The sequence below is a fragment of the Physella acuta genome, unplaced genomic scaffold (genome assembly GCF_028476545.2).
Source record: "Physella acuta isolate Inbredline_101_S28 unplaced genomic scaffold, ASM2847654v3 ptg001709l, whole genome shotgun sequence".
Lineage (NCBI taxonomy): Eukaryota > Metazoa > Mollusca > Gastropoda > Physidae > Physella > Physella acuta.
Genome location: NW_026733221.1, coordinates 75,561 through 92,730, shown reverse-complemented (window position 1 = coordinate 92,730; position 17,170 = coordinate 75,561). Strand labels below are relative to the sequence as shown.

The window sequence follows — 17,170 nt, the reverse complement described above, 5'->3', positions numbered from 1 at the left end:
TAAAATTCCATCCACGATTAAACACCAACCCACTTCTGATGAAGATATGCCAAATTAAAATTAAAATAGACACAATGAACACTAACTCTCTTTATTTGAAGGTAATTACACCAACCCTCTTCATGTGAAGGTAATTACAATAACCCACTTCATGCGAAGGTAATTACACTTACCATCTTCATGTGAAGGTAATTACACTTACCATCTTCATGTGAAGGTAATTAGACCATTCCACTTCATGTGAAGGTAATTACACTAACCCTCTTCATGTGAAGGTAATTACACTAACCCACTTCATGTGAAGGTGATTACACTAACCCTCTTCATGTAAAGGTAATTAGACTAACCCTCTTCGTGTGAAGGTAATTAGACTAACCCTATTCATGTGAAGGTAATTAGACTAACCCTATTCATGTGAAGGTAATTAGACTAACCCTCTTCTCACTCTGGAGTTTGGATACGCGCAGTCAGACCCGCGGCTACCACTGCAGTACATGGGCCTGTGGCCAAACGCTATCACCCACGGCGTCCGCTCACGGTTCACTCCCCGCAGGTTGTTCACCAGCCACCGTTTCTGGAGCTCAGCATTTCTACCCGAGCTTGCAAAAAACACCTCCGATGAATAACTGCATTCAAAGTGATAATGTTAGCATTATTACAAGCTACAATTATAATGGGTTTTTTTTTTTGGTGGGGTGGTGGTGAGGTTGGCGTGGTAACATGATCTAAATCGGGTGTTGGGGCGTAGTAGCATGATCTGATTCAATACTAACAACTGTATTGGGAGGGGGGAAGGGTAAAAAACAAATGCTCAAAACTTCTAATTTACTAAACACAACCATGGTTATTTTATCCGTTTTTAAAGGTCTAGGGCCTAGGCCTATAGCAATCCTTACTGAGGTTAATATTAAAAATTATGTTATTTGACAAGTTTATGTGAGTGTGAACGAAATGTTTAAAAAATGCTGTCGTGATTTTGTATCACGAAATCTTCAAATTTTCGTAAAATTTCAGATATTTTTTCATAAAAAGGAAATAGGAATTGCCCAAATGCCCCGTTAACATCAAAATACGGAGTTTCCCAGGAATATCAAAATTAGGAGTTTCCCTAAAATATTAAAATGAGGGGTTGCCCCGTTTCAAAATCACAATTAAAATATGAAAACTATAAATTGCATGTTATAATATCAAAATGAGGAGATAGCCCGTTATAATATCAACATTTGGAAGATAATAAAGAACACCCTAATGAAATTATGTTTCCTGAGACTGACCTGAAAACATGTATGACAGATGTCAGTACAGTACCACTGACCTGACAAAGTGCACAGGGCCGATGTCAATGCTGTACCACTGACCTGACAAAGTGCACAGGGCCGATGTCAATGCTGTACCACTGACCTGACACGATGTCAATGTTGTACCACTGACCTGACAAAGTGCACAGGGCCGATGTCAATGCTGTACCACTGACCTGACAAAGTGCACAGGGCCGATGTCAATGTTGTACCACTGACCTGACAAAGTGCACATGGCCGATGTCAATGTTGTACCACTGACCTGACACGATGTCAATGTTGTACCACTGACCTGACAAAGTGTACAGGGCCGATGTCAATGTTGTACCACTGACCTGACACGATGTCAATGCTGTACCACTGACCTGACAAAGTGCACAGGGCCGATGTCAATGTTGTACCACTGACCTGACACGATGTCAATCACTGACCTGACAAAGTGTACAGGGCCGATGTCAATACTATACCACTGACCTGACAAAGTGTACAGGGCCGATGTCAATGTTGTACCACTGACCTGACACAATGTCAATGCTGTACCACTGACCTGACAAAGTGCACAGGGCCGATGTCAATGCTGTACCACATCTTATGTACGGGAGTTGGCCAGTCCGAGCCCGGCATGGAAAAACGGTGTCTGTAGTGTTCGAAACTTTCTCTCTCACTTTCTGGAGAAAGGTCAAGGCTGATAGGCACTCTGTCCATACTGACCCACATGGGTCTAGCCCATACTGACCCACATGGGTCTAGCCCATACTGACCCACATGGGTCTAGTCCATACTGACCCACATGGGTCTAGTACAAACTGACCCACGTGGGTTTAGTACAAACTGACAAACATGGGTCTAGTCCATACTGACCCACATGGGTTTAGTACAAACTGACCCACATGGGTCTAGTCCATACTAACAAACATGGGTCTAGTACATACTGACAAACGTGGGTCTACTCCATACTGACAAATGTGGGTCTAGTCCATTTGTTGGCAGTGTGTAATTGTGTAAATTATGCTGTGTAGATGAAGATGAGTGAAGTAAAGTAGATTTATATTGTGTAAATGATTAAGAGTAAAGAAGATTTATACTGTGTGTAAACGGTTGATTGTAAAGTGGTTTTACCGTGGTTTCCTGGACACGTCATGTAAGGGATGAAGGCCGCCACAGGTTCTATCAGCTCCATGAAGTAGTCACCAACCTGCGAGTTCAAACTTACGTCATTAGATCTTTTGCTTTGGGGTCCAAGAAAACGCATTTAAAAATATTCTCTTAGATAAACAAAAATATAGCTGGTTAAGGTTAAAAAAAAATAACAGTTCACCTGAGAAACATAAGCAAGGCACCAAGAAAAAAGTACACAAATGTTAACTCGGGCACCAATGTATTCACCAAACCATTCTGAGCGTCCATAAAACTTACTTTAGGTAAGTCATGAATGAATTTAAAAAGGTATTCACCAAACCATTCTGATGATGCAAGTCGTAAGCAAAGTCCCCCACATGAAAGAGAGCTGTGTAGTTGCCAGAAAAAGCTTCGTTGATCAGGGATGGGGTGGTGTTGGAGTGGATGCCTAAATCTCCAAACATCAAAAAGTCAGGAGACCATTTCTGAAAGTTTTTATAAAAACATCGGAGGTCATGTAAGAGAAATATTGGACTGTATCAAGATTTCAAACAAAAACATCAGAGGTCATGTCAGAGAAATATTGGACTGTATCAAGATTTCAAACAAAAACATCAGAGGTCATGTCAGAGAAATATTGGACTGTATCAAGATTTCAAACAAAAACATCAGAGGTCATGTCAGAGAAATATATTGGACTGTATCAAGATTTCAAACAAAAACATCAGAGGTCATGTCAGAGAAATATTGGACTGTATCAAGATTTCAAACAAAAGGTTCAGAGGTCATGTCAGAGAAATATTGGAATGTATCTAGGATTTCCTACATTGCCTGCAGGTGGTGTCTGGAAGTAAAAGATTCTTGAATAGCTCTCATTGCTCACAGCCATGTAGTAGTACATTGTTTCTGGTAACAGATGCTGAAAAAATTGGGGGAAAAACACATTTTCAGCAACATGGTTTGAGAACAAATACATGTTAAAAATAAAATCCTACCATTAGGTGCGTGCAAAGGAAATTCTTTTCCACTAAACTTGGCACATAAAAACAACAAAGTTATGAGACAAGTCCTTTTATACAATGTGCAAAGCCACTACAGACTTTCTTCTGTGTCCTCCCTCCCCGAAGAAAGTCTACCCCCCCCCCCCCCAACAAAATGGACTTTATATCTTAGTTTGAGAACAATCACATGTTACAAATAAAATTGTACCATCAGGTGCGTACAGAGGAAGTAGTTTTCCACTAAAATAGTCACATAAATACAACTCAAGCCCCCAGCAACGAATGCAGAACAAAACTTATGAACTGGTCAGAACAAAACTTATGAACTGGTCAGAACAAAACTTATGAACTGGTCAGAACAAAACTTATGAACTGGTCAGAACGACAAATTTGATACAATATTTATATATGAAATTTTATCAACCTAGCTGTAACGGTACTCAAATTATCGTGTTCACAGGCATATACACACACATACACACACATACAAACGGACACATTTGGAAAACTTTGTTTTTCCGACTCGGGGAGGTGTAAAACGGCGAGATTTGTGAAAATCTCGGTTTCGATTTTTTGCACGATTATAATACTTCCTCTATAGGCCTACTTCGTATACGAGAAAGTACAAATTAAGTATTTGAAAATTTATTTTAAAAAATGTCTAGATATATCCCGACTGCACTGGAGTTACCATCTAAGAATATTCGAGAAAGTTTAGGGGAGATAACTACTGCTTTATTAGTTACTAATTTGATATCGTATTAGATTAAAAACTTGTTATTATAGCGTTGTTTTTGGAGACAAAATGATGTATCGGGGAAGTTGTATCAGTCTAAATAGTTACAACATTTGCCATAAACCCACTTGCGGGTGCCGGGTGAGTAAAAACAGTAATTTCAGTCCAACCCGTTAATAAGATTCCCGACCATTTGGCCTATGACAAAAAGGCTCCCGAAAAGAAAAAAATGGCCGATAACAAAATGAGATTTGCAAAGTATGCACGCCATGTACGTGCAATATGAGGTAAGTGCACGGCGGGTGCACCAAGCTATGACATGAACGTGACACGTGACCAGTCAGGATAGTGACGTCACGAGTCATGCACTTGGTCAGGATAGTGATATCATGAGTCATGCACTTGGTCAGGATAGTGATATCATGAGTCATGCACTTGGTCAGGATAGTGATATCATGAGTCATGCACTTGGTCAGGATAGTGATATCATGAGTCATGCACTTGGTCAGGATAGTGATATCATGAGTCATGCACTTGGTCAGGATAGTGAAATCATGAGTCATGCACTTGGTCAGGATAGTGATATCATGAGTCATGCACTTGGTCAGGATAGTGATATCATGAGTGATGCACTTGTCGCAGTGGCGGAACTAGAAAAAATGGGCCACCCCGCAAAAAGTTTTTTGGGCCCCCCATATATGTATATATATATATATATATATATATATATATATATATATATATATATATATATATATATATATATATATATATATATATATATATATATATATATATATATATATATATATATATATATATATATGTATATATATATATATATATATATATGTATATATATATATATATATATATATATATATATATATATATATATATATATATATATATATATATATATATATATATATTAACACACAATACAAACATAGGATACTCATTTCTGGCCTGATCGGGTTTTGAAAAAAAAAATTCAATTAAATCTAATCACAACAACATGTCATGTGTATCAGTGGCGGAACTAGAAAAAAGGCCCCCCCCCCGCAGAATTTTTTTGGGCCCCTATATATATATATATATATATATATATATATATATATATATATATATATATATATATATATATATATATAGAGAGAGAGAGAGAGAGAGAGAGATAGATAGATAGATAGATAGATATATAGATAGATATATTATATATATATAGATAGATAGATATATTATATATATATATGTAACTAGGGTAGGCCTAACTACTAGTTACAATCTGATGCAACTGATAACGAACGATAAGCCGCGACGCAGTATTACAGTCTGATGCAACTGATAGCAGGTGGCTTATTAAATCGGACTGATAACAATCTCAAAGCCAACGCGTGCTATTTTGGGAAACGGTACGAGGGGATTCAGACGGCCTGTCAACTTTGAGTGATAGGATGCAGATGTTTTATTAATCGGGCTGTACGTTAGAACTGCGCAACTAGTAGTCGGAGACATCGATTACAAATATCGATTACGGATGAATACAAGTACGAATACGAGTACGAATACAAGGGATAAATAGGAGGGGACGGCGGAGCTCGCTCTCTTTCGATCGCTCGCTTTAGATCAGTCAGTCTGTGTGACAGTTGGTTATAGAACGGGTTAGCCGTCTTGGGTTAAGAAGGACGATAGACATGTGGATTCAGTTATATGAAGCCTAGTGAGGACTGTTAGGGGTCAGTTGATTCAGACTATTATTGTGAAGCATTCCTGTTGATTCATTGTGTTATTTTGAAGCATTTCTTGATTCATGTAATAAAAGGATCAATAGCGAACCTGCATCTTCGAGTATTTCTACTGTGGTCGATGTTGTGTAGAATGAGTGGTTAAACTCGTTACATTTGGCACTACAGGCAAATAATCTCGTAACATGTGGCGTTGCGAGCAGGGTAACTGTTCGCTCGTTACAATTGGCGTCGTCGGACAGGATGAATTCAACGAGACTTGCCGCGTTAGGCACCCATAGTCAACCTAGTTCATAACTGTGTTTTGTGTGTGTGTGAATTCGAACATTCAGGGACAGTGAAAATTGAGGAACGAGGAAAATTTTTTCATACACACACGGTAAGAAATGTCTTTTTTATTTGAAGGGAATAAATAAAAGGGAAGACTGAAATCAGAATTGAGGAAATTGAAAAGAACAGAGATGAGACACCTTTCATTATCATTCTGGCTTGGTGTCACATGCTCTTTTGCTGCTGCAAGCATGTGGCTCAGTATACCCCTAGTTGTAGCACCAACTACCCTGGGGACAGCTATGGGGCTGACCACCAGCATCCAGATAATTGGCATTGGTATCTCCAACTGGGTTGTTGGACAAATACTAGGCAAAGATGACAACCAAGAGATAGATGTAACCCTTAGACACTGGAAATGTGTCATGATCTCCCTTTTGGGCAACACTATCTGCTGCATAGCTGCAACATTTTTCCTTGGTGTGAGGGGCAGACGCGGGAGTGGTATTTTAGATATCGGAAAGGGACAGAGACTCCTGCTGGCCCAACAATCTGAGCCAGATGAAGAAAGCCCAGAGATAGGCAACGGTGAAGATGACCCTTTGCCTCCAGAGGGACCAGGACAAAATTTGGACAAAAAGCCGATCCATATTGTGGTCCTGCCCAGTGAGTCCCACATCAACAAATTTTACGGGGACGGTAATCCAACTTTAACCAACAGGTTCAGTGAAGAGGTCAGGGCTGCCTGGGCCTCAAGATACATGTCACCAGAGGAAAGATTAAGACTGCTGATGGGAAGTATAGGAGAGACTGTCAGGGCAGAGGTCAAATGCCACGATAAAACCATCCAATCAGATCCAGATAAGGTGCTGGATCTAATTATGGAGACCTTTGGGGAGAGACGGTCGGGATCGCAACTGCTGTCGGTGTTTGTAGGTATAAAGCAGAGAATGGCGGAGAGTGTGATGGAGTATTCACACCGAATAAACAGGGCCTTTGATTCGGTAAAGGGCAAAACACCTGACATTGATGTACGCCTACTGAGGGACCAGTTCATCGAGGGGCTAGCAACCCCGATCTTAAGGAGAGAGTTGAAAGAGGAGGTCCACAAAGACCCGCAGTTGACCTTCCTTCAGGTCAGGAACTCAGCGATCCGCAGGTCCGAGGATGAGGACCAATCGAACTGTTCGGTAGACAAAGTCTCTGTGCCGGAACAGCAACAATCCCCACCCACAGGGACCGGCACGGTGGAAACCATGATGGCTCAACTGTTGGCTCACCTGGATAAGGTTGACCAACGATTGGAGAGTTTGGAAAGCAGGTCAACAGCTGAGAATCAGGAAAAGAACGGGCCAAAACAGAGACAGGTTGGACGGCCGCGACCCGCCGGTCCATCGCTCCGGTGGACGGCCGATGGTCGACCAATTTGCCTGTCCCGCTCACAACCCGGACATATGGCACAATACTGTCCGGTGAAACGATCGCCCTCTGTAAGGCAAGGCAAGGCTACAGAGAGGCGAGGTTATGGCTTAAGAAACAAAATGGGACAAACAATGAAAGAGTCTCAAACAAGACTTGAAGAGAAATTATCAGATATCGAAAAAGAACTTCAAATCACAGCAAGGCTGGGATCCATCGAACAGCGATGGGCAGCAGAATTGGCACTCTTTGACCTGGAGAGAAAATATCGCCCAGGGCAGTCCAATGGTAATGCTGACGCGTTATCAAGGAATCCTTACGAGAGACCGGGCGATGAGGAAGAAACGCTGACAGGAATATGTGAGGTCAGAGCGTCAACAGATATCCCTCACGGGGTGCAAGTGAACAATTTGTTGGTAGAGAAAAATGATGATAAGCAGAAAATTGGTAGACTTAATAAAGGAATTCAAAGTCTAACCAGGAAACTGGATAGGAAAAGTTCATGCAAATCAAAAGCACAGGAGAAATGTTCATCTTTAAAGTGTCTGTTATCGGAAGAAGTAAATAAAAATATTAGACAACAGAACAGTGTTGGCAAACTAGAAGAAATGATAGACAAAGAAAGGCTAGTGATGCAAAACGGACAGACCGGGGTGGAGCACATTTCCACAGAGCCCGGACATATGGACATTAGTGATTTTAATTGCCTTAATCACAAAGAGATAAGAGATGCCCAGAGAACGGATAGTGGCTTACAGCCGCTGTTGAAACACGTCCAGGAACAAAAATTCCCAGGAAGAAGGGAAAGAGAACAATTTGGTCGAGAAACAAAGAAAATACTGAGTCAGTGGGACCGTCTCAGTATAAAGGATGGTGTTCTCATGCGGAGAATTCATGACCAAATTGATGGGACAATACACCAGGTGGTGGTGCCTGGACAATTACGAGAAGAAGTGCTAAGGTTGGCACATGACAGGGCAGGACACCAGGGTCAGGACAGGACGCACAAAATATTACGACGGAGGTGTTACTGGCCCAATATGGAAATGGAGGTCAAACGCCATTGTGAGGCTTGTGTGAGGTGTCAGCATGCGAAAATGCCAGTTGTCAAAATGAGACAGCCATCAGGACACCTACTAGCGACAAAACCACTAGAGATTGTGGCTATGGACTTTACGTCGTTGGAGCAATCATCGGATGGGACGGAACATGTGTTGGTAATGACTGATGTATTCACCAAATGGACGGTGGCGGTGCCCACACGAGATCAGACTGCCAAAACAGTGGCAAAGGTATTAATAGAACATTGGTTCATCAAATATGGCATACCAAGACAATTACACTCTGACCAAGGAAGGGCCTTCGAGTCAGAAGTAATCAACCAACTGTGCAGCCACTACGGGATCAACAAATCTAGAACAACCACATTTAATCCGAAAGAAAACGGACAGTGTGAGCGGTTCAACCGCAGCATGCATGATTTGCTGCGTACCCTAGAACCTGAACAGAAAAAACGTTGGCCGGATTTTCTCCCAGAGTTGGTATATCTATACAACTGCACCCCCCATGCCACAACGGGCCTTGCGCCACACATGTTGCTGTTCGGACGGGAGGCTCGACTCCCTCTTGATTTGTTCCTAGGAAAAAGGGAGAGTATGACTGGCTCATACACCGCACTGGAATATGTGAATGAACATATGAGAAGAATTAGAGAAATGTACAGGGTAGTACAGGAAAGACTAGAACATGAATCTCGGCGAAGGGAACCGCCGGTACAGACAAAGGACCCGCCACTCAAACTGAACGACAGGGTATTACTGCGTAGCCACCCGTTAGGCAGAAATAAGATCCACGACCTCTGGGGACAGGAGATATGGCAAGTCGTGGAGATGCCTAAAGTAGCAGGTGGCCCCTTTAAGATAAGACCCATCGATCACGCCAAACCGGATCGGTGGGCGAACATTGCTCAATTAAAGAAATATTGGAATAGGCAAGAAGAGCAGTTACACACAGAGAAACCTAAGACAATTAGGGAACCGGAAGTTACAACGGAAATTCACATACCCATCCCGGAACCATATCACCATCAACAGAACAACAGCGATACACAAGTGGAGGATAACGGCAACAAAGAGGATCCCGTTCCTCCCAGAAGCAGAGAGACAGTAGACCATCAGATAAGTGGTCCGCGGAGAAGTTTGAGGAACAGAAGGAAGACGAAATTTTTTGTCAGCAACCATCAATTCTTTCATGGTCGCGCTGGTATGAGAACAGACTGTTCAAAAAGCTATAAAAGTGAACTGGTGAAGGCACCAAATGGAAAGGGTGGATGTGAATTCTAGAACTGTTTTGTGTCTCAGGAAGATGATGTAGACACAGTTGATATGTGAAATAGGTATAACTGTCAATCGTATACGAATGGGACGACGTGGACAGTGAGTGGAACAATAAATTTTTTTTACGATGGTGCGATTGACTTTGGAGGAATGCACCTGCCAAGCGTTGTTTGTGGTTGAAAACACACAAAAAAAGGCAGGGGTGGATGTAACTAGGGTAGGCCTAACTACTAGTTACAATCTGATGCAACTGATAACGAACGATAAGCCGCGACGCAGTATTACAGTCTGATGCAACTGATAGCAGGTGGCTTATTAAATCGGACTGATAACAATCTCAAAGCCAACGCGTGCTATTTTGGGAAACGGTACGAGGGGATTCAGACGGCCTGTCAACTTTGAGTGATAGGATGCAGATGTTTTATTAATCGGGCTGTACGTTAGAACTGCGCAACTAGTAGTCGGAGACATCGATTACAAATATCGATTACGGATGAATACAAGTACGAATACGAGTACGAATACAAGGGATAAATAGGAGGGGACGGCGGAGCTCGCTCTCTTTCGATCGCTCGCTTTAGATCAGTCAGTCTGTGTGACAGTTGGTTATAGAACGGGTTAGCCGTCTTGGGTTAAGAAGGACGATAGACATGTGGATTCAGTTATATGAAGCCTAGTGAGGACTGTTAGGGGTCAGTTGATTCAGACTATTATTGTGAAGCATTCCTGTTGATTCATTGTGTTATTTTGAAGCATTTCTTGATTCATGTAATAAAAGGATCAATAGCGAACCTGCATCTTCGAGTATTTCTACTGTGGTCGATGTTGTGTAGAATGAGTGGTTAAACTCGTTACATTTGGCACTACAGGCAAATAATCTCGTAACATGTGGCGTTGCGAGCAGGGTAACTGTTCGCTCGTTACATATATATATATATATATATATATATATATATATATATATATATATATATATATATATATATATATATATATATATATATACCGAGGGGTCTATGGGGGGGGGGGGTTATGACCCCCCCTAACCCCCCCCCCCTGCCTACGCCACTGGCTAAATCACATATTTCCGTTAGGAGTCCCCACTCAAATATGTACAAATGTTAGGCCTATGACAGAAACCTTTGCGGGGTTGTACTCAACAGTTTTCTAAGTTTTCATGGCGATTGGGTGTATGATGCAGTAATGCATAATAATAATAGAGAGAAAAATGTTTTTCACATGTACAACTGTATGTGGCCAGGTCACGCGTTGGATAACCTTCTGATTTAGGGGAGGGGGGGATTAACAAAAAGCCAGACCCTCACACACCCCCACCTCAATGACTATTAATAATGTTCAATTAATTCTAAAAGTTCTAATTAATTTCTAAATAATTATATAAAAAATAATCTTACCTGCCCTGTTTTGTGAATTAGATGTGCCTAATACTATGAAAGTAAATTAATATGTGTTTACTAGATCTAGTGCTGTCTAGTGTCTGACAAAATGTGCTGAAGTGGTGAATCGTATGGTTAGGAAGTAGTTCATAAACGATACATTTATCTCCTCGATACTTGTGAGGTTGAGAAAGAGGGATGGGATAGGGGTCGGCTCGGGAAAAAACTTGAAAGGGACAACAAAACGCCTTGATCTATGTACGTCAGCATCGCCCATTGTAAAACTTACTCAGGGGAGATAATTTGAAGTATAGGCCTTAAAAGGTTACTATATTTCTTGTAAAATCAAAAACAAGTAAACGTATATAAAACTGAAGTTTCTAGTATTATATTATTTTTTAAAAATTATTTGTACGATACAAGATAGTACCGGATACAAATTCAACCACTATCACAAACACATATTAACATTGAAAAATGTACAATGGATTTCGGGTCCCTTACCAATGCCGCAAATAAGAACCGCGCATCATGAAAGCCCACTTCATATGTAGCGGCTTTTCGTGCTATGGACTTTGTTGTTTTTTTAAAAAGAATTTTGCCGGCGACATCGTGTGTTTGATTGTAGGGAAATAGAAATCGGCCTTGACGATGGTTAAAAAATACAACTATAAATAACTGTTTTAAATATGTAAAAAAATTGTCGACAATTTTTTAACCCCCTTTTTGGTCCCCATCCCCTGCCCCATCCGCCACAGTACACTTTGGAGATCGGTCAAACAGTTACGTGTCCTCTTTTTAGCTATCAAAGGGAGGGGGGGGGGGCAACGAGTCAAAGAAGTCATTCAAAATTTGAAGAGTTGCCTATATTTTACACTGTAGTTTGTGTAATGGATTTTATCTTTTGCGGAAGAGCGTGGTATAGTGACCAGTGTTTCTTCCAGACTTTTTTCTCCGGGGGGGGGGGGGGTAGACTTTCTTCGGGGGGGGGGGGGGGGGGGAACTGTTTAAAAGTATATATTTTCTATATAAATTATATTAATTTCATTTCGTTCGGGGGGGGGGGGGGGGGCGGTGAAAAATTATCGGGAGGGGGGGGGGGGGGCTTAGGCCTGGAAGAAACTCTGATAGTGGACTGTAAAACTAAAAATAATCGTACCGCCGCTACATTGTTTTTCCTTTTACAAACCAAATATTAAGGCAAAAATTAAATTAATAAATTTTAAAAAAATATTAATTTTGGTCAGCCGTGGGCCCCTAAACGGCCTGCCCCCCCCCCTTCCCGCGCATTGCGGGGTCTGGCGGGACTGTAGTTCCGCCCCTGTTCATCAGGTAAAATGAACAACTACTGACTAGTGTCTTTAAAAAAATGTGCAGAACTGGTCAGTTTTACAGTTCATAGACGGTTCGTTAATCTATGCATTACATCTTATTGTAAGAGTAAGGGTGTGGTGAGGAGGGGTAGAGGTGAGGGGTAGGGGGTAGGGGGGGGGAGAGAGAGTTGGGAAGGGAAGGGACAAGAAAGCGCCGATAAACATCTACATCAATAGTGCCGACTTTTTCCGATCGTCTAGAAGACCAGGATAGTCGCCTCGCCGCAACATTTCCCCAGCCCGATTTCAAGGCGTGCCGGCACCGTCAAATTTCAGATGCTTCGTCTTTGAAGTTGTCTATATGTCTGGCGGTCTCTCAAGCTATAGTCGGTGCATTTTTCTCAAAGACGTTTGCCGACTATCGTGTTTGTTTGTAACTGTAGAAGAAAGATAACTCGACCTCCACCTAATTTATTTATTTTTTAATTTTTTTTAAATAATTTAGCCAGGATTTTTGGGCCCCCAATTGGTCTGGCCCCCCCCCCCCGCCATTGCGGGGTCTGGCGGCACTGTAGTTCCGCCCCTGATTTAAAGGCGATCTTAAAATTACTAAATCTTAAAATTAACTAGTTATTAACCTTCTTGTACTCAGTGGCGTAGCGAGGTCGGGTGTCACCCGGTGCGGCACTTAATGGTGTCACACCCCCCCCCCCCCCCCCAGAGGCACAGAGAAACCTTCCCAGGGACAAACTTTCAAATTTTCGATTTGCACCCCCCCTCTCAAACTTTCGATTTGTACCCCCCCCCCCTCAAGTTTTCCATTTGCACCCCCCCCCCCCCCCTCAAACTTTCGATTTGCACCCCCCCCTCGATTTTTTCTCTATATATTTTGCTATTTTTTGCCTTGGTGTCACCCCCCTAAATGGTGTCACCCGGTGCGGTCCGGCACCCCCCGCCCCCCCCCCCCCCCCCTCGCTACGCCCCTGCTTATACTTAACTATTTTTAAAAAAGTCTATACCAGCTTTACAATTCGTCGTATTTTTTTTTTTTAAATCTACAGTACCTATATTTTATCTCTTTAAGCTAAAACCTTTGTTAAACTTTAAAATGTGTTAAAACTATAATATTAATCTTCCTTATTAGTTAACCTACGATATGTGCTATATTAAACAGTATGTGAAGCTTATACTTTGCTAAATTATAACATTTGATTAACTATAACATTTTCTATTGAAATAAATTAGACTTAACAGTGACAAGCGTTCAAACTGTCAAATGCATTACTTTACCCCATAATATACTTTCATTAATACAAGTTCTTTATATCATTCGGCTAGTCTAAAATAGGAAGTTATGACAAAAATATATTTTCACCAGTACGTTATCGTATGCAATGCTTATTTCTCTATGTATAAAAGTGTAAAGAAGTATAAAATATACTGATGAAATCTCTCTAAATTCAAACAGAAACATAATTTTGTTTAAATTTCTTTAAAAACACATTTGAAAGATCTTTTTTTTCCTCTTCTGATAAAGAATAATCTTTTTCTCAAATAACATCTTCTATACTCAGTTCCTCATGGTGTGTGTCAGAAGCGTCGCAAGGCGGAGGCGGGGGGGTGCGGAGCGCATCGGGTGCCACCATTTAGGGGGAGTTACACCAAGACAAAAAAATGCAAGATTTATCGAATAAATAGCTGGTTAATTAGAGGTAAAAAGTATTTTAAGTTCACAATGACGATCCCGAGAAGGGGTGTGTGTGGGGGGGGGGGGGGGGGGGACGGACGACGACACCATGACGTAAACACGCAAACTATAAAGAAAACAATGCTACATCCAGCTGTATTAATATAATAACAATCGACTATAGGTAAACATCATAAGTATTAAATGTGAACCCTTTAAACTTTTTTTGGGGTGAGAAGGGGGAGGGTGACACCATGAGGGGCTGCACCGAATGACACCCGGCCTAGCGACGTCACTGTTTTGTGTATATGTTCGAATCTTTTAGCATCTCTCACCAACGTGTGTACCAAATACCACACAGCAAATGTTTGCTGTCGAACCTTAGGCCTATAACATGGTATTCATAACACAAGGGAGCGATTAAAAAGTACCATGGATGACTAGTACATAACTTTAATAGAAAAATGCAGAGTGTTCTGAACACGCTTTATCATTATTCACGTTTCTGTGTAAATATACCATTCTTTTCCATAAGTAAGGGTTAGTAATCAGATCGAATTACTCAGCAATATGAACACGCCTTATTTCGATTTTACTATGACGTTTTAACCTTATGACCTGCCGTTAATGTGTTTGTTGATTGAATTGTTAGGCAAACATCTGCGCGTCCGTTCATGTTCGTCTATATATTTTAAATTGAAAAGACGTTTCAATAATTAGTTTTAAAAGATCAATATGTATTTCAGATAAAATGTTAAAACAGGTTGGTGAAGATTAGGTCCCATTGTGAACGAATGAAAGATATGATTATTTGCACCTAATATGTGTACCTATATTTTAAATGTAGTATATATTTTACTTTTTATATATCATCTAAAATATTATAATTATTTAAATTCAAATTAATCATTATTATTGTTCAAAATTAGATTTTAAACAACTATTCTATTAATATAGCTCGCGAGTTTTTTTTATAAATATTTTGGGTAGACGATACAATTATCAGCGATGTACTGAACCAGGGACGTCTTACAGGCTGTGGGATTCGAACTTGAGACTTTCAGGCTAGCAGTCGTAAACTAATCTTGATATATTTACCTTGTAAAGTTGGATGTTGTGGGACGGAGTGGTCTAGCTTTAGAGAGCTGGACTGCTGACCCGTAAGTCTCGAGTCGAATCCGGGTTCAAGTCAGTAGACCGTCTCTGAGTCCACCCAGCTCTGATGGGTACCTAACTCATGTTAGGGGAAGTAAAGGCGGCTGGGCATAGTGCTGACCACACTATTTCTTCATATGCCGAGGTCACAGAAACAAGTGAACTCTACTTCACTTGCCCCATAGACTGTCAGGTTTGAAAGAGAAACTTTTAAAGTTTCTATGTTAGTCTCCAGCTAGACAGCTCTGAGTAGTATATTAGGTCACTTTTGGAGCGTATTCCTGGCGGAGGAGCGCAGGCGCAGGCGCAAAGGTTATATAGTAAAATACTCGGGAGGAGCGGATGTGGAAGGCGCAGCCTGGTACAATGACATATAGCAAAATACTCCCAGCCTGGCGCATCGGGATGTGGAGGAGCGGATGCGGAAGGCGCAAAGACATATAGTAAAATACTACGCCAACTGGGGTTGGCGGAGGAGTGAAGGGTGAGTCACCTTTTGGTGACCTTGTGACGTAATCATTGACCTTGTGACGTAATTAGTGACCTTGTGACGTAATCACTGACCTAGTTACGTAATTTTAATGCGTTTTTAATGAGTTTTAATGAGTTTTTAAAATTTTAATTAATTTTTGACCTAGTTACGTAATTTTAATGAGTTTTTATTACGTAATTTGAATATTTGTTTGATTTAAATTGTTTAATTACTTTGTTTATATTGTGTAATTTTTATTAACGAGTTACGTAATTTGATTATTTGTTTACTTTTTAATTATTTTTATTTTGTTTATTTTTAATTTTATTTTATTTTATTATTAGTTAAATTATTATTAACTAGTTACGTAATTTGATTTTAATTACTTTTGTTTATTTATTTATTTGATATATTTCTTTTCTTTGTTGTTTAATGTTGTTTATTTGTTTGAATGTATGTATGTTTTAAATTCTCCCCTACAACGAACGTATACAAAAAACAGGTTAAATTCTCCAACACAACGACCGTGTACAAAAAACAGGTTAAAGTCTCCACCACAACGCTAAAGTATACAAACATAGAACATTCATTAAAGATAACGATCAGCCACAGCTGTTACGTATCGACCCGCCCGCGAAGTTTTCTCACCGCTGCCCGTTTTAATGGGAATGTATTGATCGCAGCCGCTGACCCATCACAGCATGATGTCCCACCTAATTAAATTTTTTTTATGCTTCACCGAGTTTCCCCCGCTCGGTTGACGGGTTATGGTAATTAACGACGTACATTAAGTAGCTTTCCGCGAAGCACTTAGGTCATTATGCAACACCTGTTGTGCGACAGCTGGTGGTGTAATTAGGTTGAGCAACCGGACATTACCTTGTTGGTTTTCTAGTACGCGTATGCTACACGTATACACACACACACAATCACAGAAACTCACTTTCTTACTTTTATATTAAAAGACAAGTATGTGTTATTGTTTTGTTACTTGTACCTGTAAATTATGTAACTCGGTATCCTATATAAGATTTTTGACTGGAAGCAAAATCAACCATTTAAAACGATGGATCCGAGATGGAAACATCCGTTTACCGCTCTGATCGCTGGGCCAACTGGGAGTGGTAAAACAGTATTTGTCAAAACCTTTTTATCCCAGGTGTCAGAGATGATGGATCCGGCACCCGAGGAAATTTATTACTGTTACGGGGAGTGGCAA

At 40.7% G+C, this 17,170-nt stretch overlaps 1 protein-coding gene across 1 annotated transcript; it reads right to left on the bottom strand.

The window, feature by feature from the left end:
* Positions 1-434: 434 nt before the first annotated feature.
* LOC131930052 (acid phosphatase type 7-like) lies at positions 435-3,436 on the bottom strand (the record flags this gene model as incomplete). Its single annotated transcript, XM_059286419.1, has 5 exons — positions 3,244-3,436; positions 2,753-2,902; positions 2,418-2,493; positions 1,846-1,966; positions 435-626 (listed from the first exon to the last, which is right to left on the bottom strand). Coding segments are annotated over exons 1-5 (689 nt in total), but the record flags the coding sequence as incomplete, so codon positions are not given.
* Positions 3,437-17,170: the final 13,734 nt, after the last annotated feature.